The sequence below is a fragment of the Papio anubis genome, chromosome 1 (assembly GCF_008728515.1).
Source record: "Papio anubis isolate 15944 chromosome 1, Panubis1.0, whole genome shotgun sequence".
Classification (NCBI taxonomy): Eukaryota; Metazoa; Chordata; class Mammalia; order Primates; family Cercopithecidae; genus Papio; species Papio anubis.
The window spans coordinates 127,055,422-127,067,302 of NC_044976.1; the positions used below are offsets into that span (position 1 = coordinate 127,055,422).

At 45.1% G+C, this 11,881-nt stretch overlaps 1 protein-coding gene across 4 annotated transcripts; it reads left to right on the plus strand.

Moving 5' to 3' along the window:
- The first annotated feature begins 11 nt into the window (after positions 1 to 11).
- Positions 12 to 9,212, plus strand: TSACC (TSSK6 activating cochaperone). 4 transcript variants are annotated; one of them, XM_017947913.2, is made up of 4 exons: positions 12 to 172; positions 1,499 to 1,656; positions 6,786 to 6,914; positions 8,985 to 9,212. In XM_017947913.2, exons 2-4 carry the CDS (start codon positions 1,623 to 1,625, stop codon positions 9,197 to 9,199), a joined length of 378 nt encoding a protein of 125 aa, XP_017803402.1. In that variant the 5' UTR covers positions 12 to 172; positions 1,499 to 1,622; the 3' UTR covers positions 9,200 to 9,212. The 4 variants fall into 4 exon arrangements, with proteins under 4 accessions (XP_017803402.1, XP_017803408.1, XP_017803403.1 ...); XM_017947919.2 differs by having other exon boundaries at positions 8,996 to 9,212; XM_017947914.2 differs by having other exon boundaries at positions 38 to 172; positions 1,600 to 1,656; positions 8,996 to 9,212.
- Positions 9,213 to 11,881: the final 2,669 nt, after the last annotated feature.

Here is an 11,881-nt window from a genome sequence, read left to right on the forward strand (position 1 = left end):
AGGCACTGGGAGGGCACAGGCGCTTGCGCAATAGGGTGGCCGCTCCCGGCCGCGTGCAGCTCGAACGTCGGCGCAGGCGCCAAGGCTCTGGCAGTTGGCCGGCACGCCACTACGCATGTGTGTCAACTCTAGGGTTGGGTGCTGGGGTTGCGGCTTTCGGTTAACACCGCAGGTGAGGTCGTTAAACTGTGTATTGCGACTCGGCTCCTATCCGACCGTGAAGGCTAAGAAAGGCTTGACAGTTTCCACTCTTTTGTTCTAGCCTTAGCAATAGGTGGACTAGAGAGGCGGGACTCCGGCCAGCAGATGGGGGAAGACCTGGCCGGCTTGGCCCTGGGTGAAGTGGGAGTTGTAGTCTTACAGTGCCGGACTGGGCAGCCTTTTTCCGGGCACACTGGGAGTTGTGGTTTATCGCATCTGGACTAATGGCTGTGTGTGGACTTTTCCCTTCTTAGGAAATGCTTTCAGTGAGGCTGTGAGCAGTACCGGAGGGTGATGGCTTGCGTTTCCTTAAGTTATCCTATCTAAAATATTTTCCCAAGTATTTCCGCCGGGCGCTGTGGCTCACGCCTGTAATCCCAGCACTTTGGAAGGCCGAGGCGGGTGGATCACCTGAGGTCAGGAGTTCGAGACCAGCGTGGCCGATATGGTGAAACCCCGTCTCTAATAAAAATACAAAAATTAGCCGGGCGTGGTGGCGCGCGCCTATAATCCCAGCTACTCGGGGGGCTGAGGCAGGAGAATCGCTTGAACCCTGGAGACGGAGGTTGCAGTGAGCTTAGATCGCGCCACTGCACTTCAGCCTGGCGACAGAGCGAGACTTCATCTCAAAAAGAAAAAAAAAAAGTATTCCCTGTGGTGCTTTGAGATTTTATTTCCCCACATCCATCCCTCTCCCGCTGTCCTCAGTCTTAGTTAGAGATGATGGGGAGCCAGAGTTTTTTTTTTATCTTTTTTTTTTTTAGAAGGGGGGGTCCTCCCTTTGACCCCGGCTGGAGTGCAGTGGCCGGATCTCAGCTCACTGCAAGCTCCGCCTCCCGGGTTCACGCCATTCTCCTGCCTCAGCCTCCCGAGTAGCTGGGACTACAGGCGCCCGCCACCTCGCCCGGCTTATTTTTTTGTATTTTTTTTAGTAGAGACGGGGTTTCACCGGGTTCGCCAGGATGGTCTCGATCTCCTGACCTTGTGATCCGCCCGTCTCGGCCTCCCAAAGTGCTGGGATTACAGGCTTGAGCCACCGCGCCCGGCCGAGCCAGAGTTTTAAAATTACCATTCGGGATAGGAGAAGGACTCATCATACCGTGGAAATTAAAACATGGTGAGAACACGGAAAGTAATTGCCCGTTCATCAGAGAGGTTTAAGGTTTGGCTTTGGTTAAATTACTATTTTGTCCAGAAAAAAAAAGGAAGCACTGGTATAGAAATAACTTTTCCAAACTAGTGGAGAACAGTCACGTGTTTGGCCATGAAATAGAGTTTCCTACTTTTTCCTCCGCAGACCGGAACAGCCTGAGATCTGCTGGAGACAATTTAGGAAATTGTCATAGTGAAAATACTAGCATGGATTGTTGATCATCTGATGCTATGATTCTTTCCCAGGCACCACACCTGTTGGTGTTCAGATGGAGCAGCACACTAGTCATCCTAACAGAAAAGGTGTGTGTTGGAGGCCCTGCTTCCCCTCCCTTAAAAAGCAAGACCTCCTTTGCATTCCCCATTAAATTGGGAGCATTGCTGTATTCCCAGAACCTAGAACTGGATCTGTTAAATAGTAGATGCTCAGTAATTATTTGTTAAATGAATTTATTATTCTTCCTTTGTATCTCCTCTTAATACTTAGAACAAGATTGTGTACAGGATCTTAGAAGACATGGTGTTAGCTAGAGTGAACAGATACTGAGTTATAGTGGGACAGTTCCATTGGTGGCCAGGGAAATGCCTGAGGCCTTCTGACTCCAGAGCCTATCCACTTAACTATAGGTGGAATACATTATCTGAAAGACCTACTATTCCATAGCTTGGACATAAATTTTTTTTTTTTTTTTTTTTTTAATACGGAGTTTTGCTTTTGTTGTCCAGGCTGGAGTGCAGTGGCATGATCTTGGCTCACCGCAACCTCCACCTCCCGGATTCAAGCAATTCTCCTGCCTCAGCCTCCCGAGTAGCTGGGATTACGGGCATGTGCCCCCACGCCCAGCTAATTTTGTATTTTTAGTAGAGATGGGGTTTCTCCATGTTGGTCAGGCTGGTTTCCAACTCCCGAGCTCAGGTGATCTGCCTGCTTTGGCCTCACAAAGTGCTGGGATTACAGGCGTCAGCCACCGTGCCCGGCCCCAGCTTGGACATAAATTAACTAGCTCTTTTCACAGAGTATGTAGTGCAGTGGTAAAGAGCATGACTTTGGAGTCTACAGGACCAAATTTAATTCCAGCTGCTATTTGCCAGACCCTGTTTTTTTTGTTTTTGTTTTTGTTTTCTGAGACGGAGTCTCGCTCTGTCGCCCAGGCTAGAGTGCAGTGGCCGGATCTCAGCTCACTGCCAGCTCCGCCTCCCGGGTTCATGCCATTCTCCTGCCTCAGCCTCCCGAGTAGCTGGGACTATAGGCGCCCGCCACCTCGCCAGGCTAGTTTTTTTGTATTTTTTTTTTTTTTAGTAGAGACGGAGTTTCACCGTGTTAGCCAGGATGGTCTCGATCTCCTGACCTCGTGATTCACCTGTCTCGGCTTCCCAAAGTGCTGGGATTACAGGCTTGAGCCACCGCGCCCAGCCTTGCCAGACCCTCTTAAGCAGTTTACCTACTTAGGATCACTGCAACCTCTGCCTCCTAGATTCAAGTGATTCTTGTGCCTCAGACACCCAAGTAGCTGGGATTACAGGTGTATGCCGCCAAGCCTGGCTAATTTTTGTATTTTTAGTACAGATGGGGTTATGCCAGGTGTTGAACTCCTGGCCTCAGGTGATCGACCCACTTTGGCCTCCCAAAGTCTTGGGATTACAGGCGTGAGCCATCGCTCCCAGCCAGTTTACCACTTATTTAATGCTCACAATTCTACTAGAAAATACTGTTAACCCCACAACAGATTGAAACATTTAAATTTACTGCTACTAAGGGATGGGCTAAGGGTATAAAGCTAGGCCTAACTAAAAAACATTACTCATTCACACATATTAACTGTGGAATCTTGAGCAAATTTCCTGACTTAAGTTTCCTCAAGTAAAATGTAGGTAAAGCTACCCACTTTATCTACATTCCTCAGGTCACATTCCCCAGTTCTACAAGACTCTTATAGCACTTACTGAAATGTAATAGTGTGTGTGCTTGATCACCTAATGACTGTCTACGCTGCGAGACTATCAGTTCCAGGAGAGTAGCGACCACATCTGTTTAGCAGACTGTGGTATCCACAATGACTCTACTTTAAGGGTCATTGTGAGAAACATATAAGAGAATGTACGTAAAGCACCTTTTATTATCATATCCTCTGTTCTGCCTCCTTTGGCCTCTCTCCACCCTCATCCTCTGTCATACGTTGTCAGAAATACAGCTCCTTTAGTATAGAGTGTATGTAAAGCAGTCTCTTTTTTTTTAAATTAAAAACAATTTTTAATTTCTCATGTCACCTTGTGTAAAAATGTGTAAAGCATTCTTCAAACCTTATAACCCAGTATAAAATGCATTCTCGGCCGGGCACGGTGGCTCACGCCTGTAATCCCAGCACTTTGGAAGGCTGAGGCGGGCGGATCACGAGGTCAGGAAATCGAGACCATCCTGGCTAACACGGTGAAACCCCGTTTCTACTAAAAATACAAAAAATTAGCCGGGCGTTGTGGCGGGCACCTGTAGTCCCAGCTACTCAGGAGGCTGAGGCAGGAGAATGGCATGAACCTGGGAGGCGGAGCTTGCAGTGAGTCAAGATCACACCACTGCACTCCACCCTGGGCGACAGAGCAAGACTCCGTCTCCAAAAAAAACAAAATGCATTCTCATATGTCTAGGAAGGACTCAAATTATTTTGAAGTGCATTTGCATGGGAATTAACATATTTTGCATGGAAATTAACACATTATTGAGAAGAATCTTGAGACCTGAGTTCCAGCTTCTGTCTCCTTACCACATTCTGTACAAACCATCAAATGAGCTGATGACTCTGGAGCAGGAGGGAAAAGAAGATGGATGACCTACCGGTAGAGCTTGGAAAATCCACAAACCCAGTAACCCAGTGCAAAAGAAAAATAGCAAAACCAATAAAATATATTTTCCTCACCAAGAGTGACTGACAGAGAACAGATTTCAGTTTTCATAGGCTCAGTGACCTTCCAGACAGAAAGCATCTCACCCTGGCACCCACATATAAGCACTTCTTCCTCTTACCAGGCCATTCCTTCTGTTGCCCTCTGAGTAAAGAACAAGAATAAGACATCTTTCTTAATACAACCTACTTTTCACACTTCTGCCACCAGGCTTGTTTTTTATGAAGAGGCCCTTCTTTATCCTTCAGATCCCAGCTGAGATATCACTTCCTCAGGACATGTTTTCCAGCTCTACAGACTAGGTCAGTTGCTTTCATAGCACTTACTGAAGTGTAATAGTGTGTGTACTTGATCACCTAATGACTGTCTGCACAGCAAGACTGTCAGTTCCAGCAGAGTAGTGACCACTTCTGTTTAGCAAACTGTGGTATCCACAGTGACTGACACATAGCAGGCACTTAGCTGTCTCTTATGTGTGTGAATGAAAATGAATTGTTTTTCCATCCTTTCTTGATTTCATTATAACAGTGAATTATTGTCTCCCTACTGTCTTGCCTTTTTAACTCTTACCTAGTTCCAGCTGTCTGACTTTCCATCCATTGCCCTTGTCTACTTTGCCACTTCCTTTTCATCTTCTAGACTCTTGAGGAGGAGTTCTTTGAAGGTTCAGTTTTTCTCTCTCTGTTTTTTAGCTTGGAGAGCTAATGTATTTTTGCAGCTTCTTTATCCTCTTTTTGGGGCTGGCCTGGCAGTTTGACCTTTCACTTGAGCTCCGGTGCCAGCTCTCTGGCTGTTTTTCTAGGCACTTCTATTGGCATTTCCTACTCTCACCTCAGATTCAATATGTCCAGATGTGATTATGTTAATATGAGAGTTGAGTTGTACTCAAACTTCTTTAAGTCAAAAAGGCAATTCAGGGGTTGTGCAGTTGGGAGAGATGCTGAAGTAGCTCACAGAATAATGGGAAGAAGAGTGGCAAAAACCAGGGCCTCAGGGACTAAAACTGGAGATTCAGTGCCTCTTGGTGTCTGTGTATCCATCTATCTCCTATGCTTTTTCTTGTCTCTGATCTCTTGCTTTTATCCACTTCTCATGGTGTAGTAGCCATATAGCTTTCACTGGGCCCAACCATACATTTTCTCAGAATAGGAGATCAGAAGAAAGTAAATTTCTTAGATACGGAATCCATATATTGATCCTAGGGAATGACTCTGGCCCAACTTACCTCATGTGCCTACTCCCTTGGCTCAGTCACAGTTGCCAAAGGGAATGGGAATGCCATGATTGGCCTGTATTGGGTCACAGGCCAATCCTTGTTAGGGAGAGGGGCTTGATTGTGGTCTTACCAGTATAGCCTGGCTTCTCAAGCTTTTTGTTGTTGTTGTTTTGTTTTTTTTTTGAGAAGGAATTTCACTCTTGTTGCCCAGGCTGGAGTGCAGTGGCGTCTTGGCTCGCTGCAATCTCTCCCTCCTGAGTTCAAGCGATTCTCCTGCGTCAGCCTCCCAAGTAGCTGGGATTATAGGCACCCACCACCACGCCTGGCTAATTTTGTATTTTTAGGAGAGATGGAGTTTTACCATGTTGGTCAGGCTACTTTTTGAACTCCTGACCTCAGCTGATCTGCCCGCCTCGGCCTCCCAAAGTGCTGGGATTACAAGCATGAGCCACCGTGCCCAGCCACTTCAAGTTTTTAAGATTTAGTGAATATCCTCTACCAGAAGGCAGGTAGAGTTCTCTCACTACTCATATTGATCTCTTCTCCCTTGTAAAAAACATTCACCTTGGCCGGGCGCAGTGGCTCACGCCTGTAATCCCCCAGCACTTTGGGAGGCCGAGACGGGCGGATCACGAGGTCAAGAGATCGAGACCATCCTGGTTAACACGGTGAAACCCTGTCTCTACTAAAAATACAAAAAAATTAGCCCGGCATGGTGGCGGGCGCCTGTAGTCCCAGCTACTTGGGAGGCTGAGGCAGGAGAATGGCATGAACCCGAGGCGGAGCTTGCAGTGAGCCGAGATTGCGCCACTGAACTCCAGCCTGGGCGACAGAGCAAGACTCCGTCTCAAAAAAAAACCAAAAAAACAAAAAAAAAATTCACCTTTATGTGTAATCACATAGTATAACTAACAGATAAAAGGCTTTTATTTTCACCCCAGACTATCAGACTCATTGTTTATGTCCTCGTCTTGTTAGATCACTGTTTCACCTGCGATTTGTCTTCCTAACTAGATAATAAGCATCTAAGAAACCACATCTTAACATATCTCATGTACTCGCTAGGATTTAGTATAGTCACAAACATGTAGTGTGTATCAGTAAGAACTTGTAAACAAATTAGATTTTAGCTTATCCCACTCCTGCTTGGTTTTTCTTAATCCTATTATGATTTCCTTTTTGTCGTATGTGTCTTTCTGATATGTAACATATTCAAGGCAGGGCCTGGGCACCTGCTTTCATGGACCAGGTGCAGGGATCTAATTAGAATGGCTGTCCCTTGTTGGAATGAGCTCTGATTTAGTTACCTCTGATTTAGTTCCAGCCAAAGAGGAAGCTAATGCTGTGCCTCTTTGTAGAGCAAAACCCTCCCCCAGCTATATTAATCTTCAAGCAAGTTCCCCACCAGCCACTTTTCTGAACATCCAGACAACAAAGCTGCCCTCAGGTAAGTATGTAGGGAGGGTTTTCTAATGGACTCAGCAGGGGGAGGGGTTGCATGGAGGAGGTGGCTTGAGCTGTCACCTATTGATCAAGAGCCAAATCTATGTTAGGCATCTATAGATTTTTCCATGGTAGCTTGTTGATTATTTAGTTTCATTGATTTCATTATCATCCCAGTTCTACCAACTTGTATTGTTTCCTTGCTTGTTAGCACCTTTGCTAGACTAGGCAGGAGTGAAGTGAACCCCTCATTGCTTACTGGTAATTTTAGTTAAAAGATGGCCAGGTTTACCCCTGTTCACTTGGTAAGGTAAAATTTTAAAAAACGGTGGCCAGAGAAGGAAACTATTAGCTCAGTCTCAGGTTCTTTGAATTTTCATCATTCATCTTCCCCTGGGGAGGTCAGTGGGTATTTGGCATAGCTATGGGGAACCAAACAGGGCACTAACTAGATAGTCATAACCCCTGTTTTTGAGGACCTCAGAGTCCAACAAAGAAGTCAAGACTGATAAAAATACAAACAGCAGATAATATAATTACCAAAGTTAACTGGCTGTGTATAGTGTAGTTTAAAATATTAGAAAAAGTAGCTGGGCACAATGGCTCACGCCTGTAATCCCAGCACTTTGGGAGGCCGAGGCAGGTGGATTGCCTGAGGTCAGGAGTTCGAGACCAGCCTGACCGACATGGTGAAACCTCATCTCTACTAAAAATACAAAAATTAGCCGGGTGTGGTGGCAGATGCCTGAAATCTCAGTTACTCGGGAGGCTGAGGCAGGAGAATCGCTTGAACCCGGGAGGCGGAGGTTGCAGTGAGGCAAGACTGGGCCATTGTACTCCTGCCTGGGCAACAAGAGTGAAACTCCGTCTCAGAAAAAAAAAAAAAAAGAATGGACTGGCGGGGCGTGGTGGCTCATGCCTGTAATCCCAGCACTTTGGGAGGCCGAGGCGGGCAGATCACCTGAGGTCAGGAGTTTGAGACCAGCCTCACCAACATGGCAAAACCCCGTCTCTACTAAAAATACAAAAATTAGCTGGGCATGGTGGCACCTGCCTGTAATCCCAGCTACTTGGGAGACTGAGGCAGGAGAATTGCTTGAACCGGGAGGTAGAAGTTGCAGTGAGCTGGGATTGTGCTGCTGCACTACAGCCTGGGAGACGGAGCAAGGCTCCATTGAAAAAAAAAAAAAAAGAAAAGAAAAAGAAAATTATTAGAAAAAGAATGGACTGGCCAGGTGCAGTGGCTCACGCTTGTAATACCAGCACTTTGGAAGGCCAGGGCGGGCAGATCACCTGAGGTCAGGAGTTCAAGACCAGCGTGCGCAACATGGTGAAACCTCATCTCTACTAATGATACAAAAATTAGCCGGACATGGTGGCACATGCCTATAATCCCAGCTACTCAGGAAGTTGAGGCAGGAGAATTGCTTGAACCCAGGAGGTGGAGGTTGCAGTGAGCCGAGGTCGTACCATTGTACTCCAGCCTGGGTGACAAGTGAAACTCCGTCTCCAAAAAAAAAAAAAAAAGAATGGACCGATGCAGCAAGAATGGTTGAAGTCAGGGAACTTCAGGTCAGTGAGACACTATGTCAGGTAACAGAGTCAGGTAACAGAGGAGGCTGAGGTATCCCATGAGCTCTAGGGAAGTTAGGACTCCCTCCCAGACCATTTCATTCACTTATCAAATATTTGTTATACGCCAGGCATTTTTCTAGGTGCTGGGTTAAAGTAGTGAATCAATCAGATAAAAATCCTTGCCTTCCTGGAGCTTACATTCTAGAAGAGGAACTTAGACAAAAATTAAGTAATTATAAAATATGCAATATGACCATAAATATTATGGGAAAAGTAAAACAAGGGAGAGAGGTATAAGTTCCAATGACTGATTTCAAATTAAAATAGGATAGCCAGGTATGCCTCACTGGGAGGTGACAGCTGGGCAAAGGTATGTCTGGGGTGGGTTGTGCCTGGAAAGATTGGAGAGGTCATTTTATTAGGGTCCTTCTAACCTCAGTACAATTACCAAATCTCTCTCCTTTGTTTCCTTGCACCTCCATTGCTTTTCCTTCTGGAGTTGATCACAAGCCCAAGGAATGCCTAGGACTCCTGGAATGTATGTATGCCAACCTCCAGCTTCAGACCCAGCTCGCCCAACAACAGATGGCTATTTTGGAACATTTACAGGCATCCGTGACACAACTGGCTCCTGGGAGGGGAAGCAATAACTCTTCTCTCCCAGCCTTATCTCCTAATCCATTGTTAAATCACCTGCCCCAATTCAGTAAATGAATTGTGAAACAAAGTTATTGTGTTTTTTTCCTCTGTCTTCCCAGTAAACCCTTGTTGGAATCTGGGTATATGTATTCTACATATGGTTAATTTGTTCACAGGTTCATAATAAGTGCTCATTGAGTTCAAAGCATTGTACAAAGGAGTTTGGGGGAATTACTGTCTAACGAGGCAGACAATTCACTGCAAAATGTAGTGGTATTCTGAAAGGGGATGGAGGTTAAGAAATAACATTGGAGGTTACTAGGATACAACTGGACCAATTTTAGAATCTTGCTGGAGAATGTGGCTTTATGATGCCACTTGAAGAAGGGAGGGGTTGGGTGGCATAGACAGATGAAGTCAGGTAGGTCCATATCAGTTGGGAAGCTTGGACAAAAACCTAGAGGTAGATGTATTAGTCAATTCTTGCATTGCTATAAATAAATACCTAAAGTTGGGTGATTTGTAGAGAAAATATGTTCATTTTGGCTCATGGTTTGGTTCTGTAGGCTGTGTGTGCCACATCTGCTTCTGATGAGAGCCTCAGGGAGCTTTGCATCAGGCAAAGATGAACAGCATGTCACATAGCAAGAGAGGGAGCAAGAGAGTAAGTGAGAAAGAGAAGTACCACACACTTTTAACCAAGCAGATCTTATGTGAACTTAGAGTAAGAACTCACTCATCACCAAGGGGATGGTGCTAAGACATTCATGAGGGATCCATCCCTATGATCCAAACACCTCCCACCAGGCCCCACCTCTAACACTGGAGATTACGTTTCAATATGAGATTTGGTGGGGACAAATGTCCAAACCATATCAGTAGGAGAATAAGTCATCGTAAATAAGGGGAAGAGTTTTTTCCCCCAGAATATAGAGTGTGAAGTAGAATGTAAAGGAGCTGAGGCAAGTCAGCTTTTCCGGCAGAATTATTCTGATGGCAGCTTTTAGAAGGTCTGGAGAGTGGCTGGGTGCAGTGGCTTACACTTGTATTCCCAGCACTTTGGGAGGCTGAGGCAGGCAGATCACTTGAGGTCAGGAGTTACAGACAAGCCTGGCCAACATGGTGAAACTCTGTCTCTACTAAAAAAATACAAAAATTATCCAAGCGTAGTGGCACGCGTTTGTAATCCCAGCTACTCTGGGGGCTAAGGACTAAGGCAGGAAAATCGCTTGAACCCAGGAGGTGGAGGCTGCAGTGAACTGAGATTGTGCCACTGCACTCCAGCCTGGGCAACAGAGTGAGACTCCCTGTCAAAAAAAAAAAAGAGAAAGTCTGGAAAGCCATTGTCAGCGTCCAGGTTGCGATGAGACACACATAAGATAGTAGAAACACTATGGGCAAAACATTTTGATGTGGAGGGAGAATGAAAGTTGAAAGGACTGATGCTACCCAACTTAAGACTTATATAAAGCTACACTAATCAAGACAGTGTGATACTGATGGAAGAATAGACATATACCAATGGAACAGAATACACAGCTCTTGAAAAAATTCACACAAATATAGACAACTGATCTTTGACAAAGGAGCAAAGACAATCCAAAGGAGAAGGGATAGTCTTTTCAACAAATAGTATTGGAACAATTAGACATCACATGCAAAAAAATTAGACCCTGCCAAAAAGTCATGCTCACTGAAAAGGCCTTCAAACAGTGATTAACTTGGTAGCAACAATACCCCTAGCACACAGATTATAGTCTCTAAATACCACTTTTTTCAAGAAATGAAGGAAGGATCCTGAAGAAATGACTGTTTTCAGGTCTCAGGCAGGAAAAAAAAAATACAAGATAAGCCTAGAATATCTTACCCTATTTGGTAAAAAGAGGCTATCAAATCTTGCTAGAATTGTGGGGGGAAAAAAAACAAACCCTCGGGAGTCAGTCTGATTAGAGACATACTTTAAATATAAAAACACTTAGGTGAAAGTAAATGGATGGAAAAAGATACAGTAGGCCACGGGTAATCAGAGGATGACTGGAATGGCTATATTAATATCAGAGAACATAGAGCAAACTTTAAGACAAACTGTACTGTCACAAATAGAGACATTTCATAATGATAAAAAGGTTAGAATAAACTTACATTCATGCAATTGAACACTACTTAGCAATAAAATAGAACAAAGGACTCATAAATGCAACAGTATGAAAGTATCTCAAAAACATTACATTGAGTAAAAGGAGTCTTACACAAAAGAATACACATTGACCGGGCACAAATTGGCCAGGCACGGTGGCTCATGCCTGTAATCCCAGCCCTTTGGGAGGCCGAGGCGGGTGGATCACCTGAGGTCAGGAGTTCAAGACCAGCCTGGCTAACATGGTGAAACTCTGTCTCTACTAAAAATACAAAAATTAGCTGGGCATGGTGGCAGGCACCTGTAATCCCAGCTGCGTGGGAGGCTGAGGCAAGAGAATTGCTTGAACCCGGGAGGCAGAGGTTGCAGTGAGCCGAGATTGTGCCATCGCACACCAGCCTGGGGGACAAGAGCGAGACTTCATCTCAAAAAAAAAAAGAATACACATCGTACCATTCCATTTATTTGAAGTTCTAGTACAGGCAATATTAATATATGGTAGATAAAACTAAAAACAGTGGTGGCCATTGTGGGAGGAGTGGGAATAGGGATTGACAGAAGGGGCATAGGAAACTATAGGTTGATGGTTTTATATTTTGATACAGTGGCTTGGGTTATAC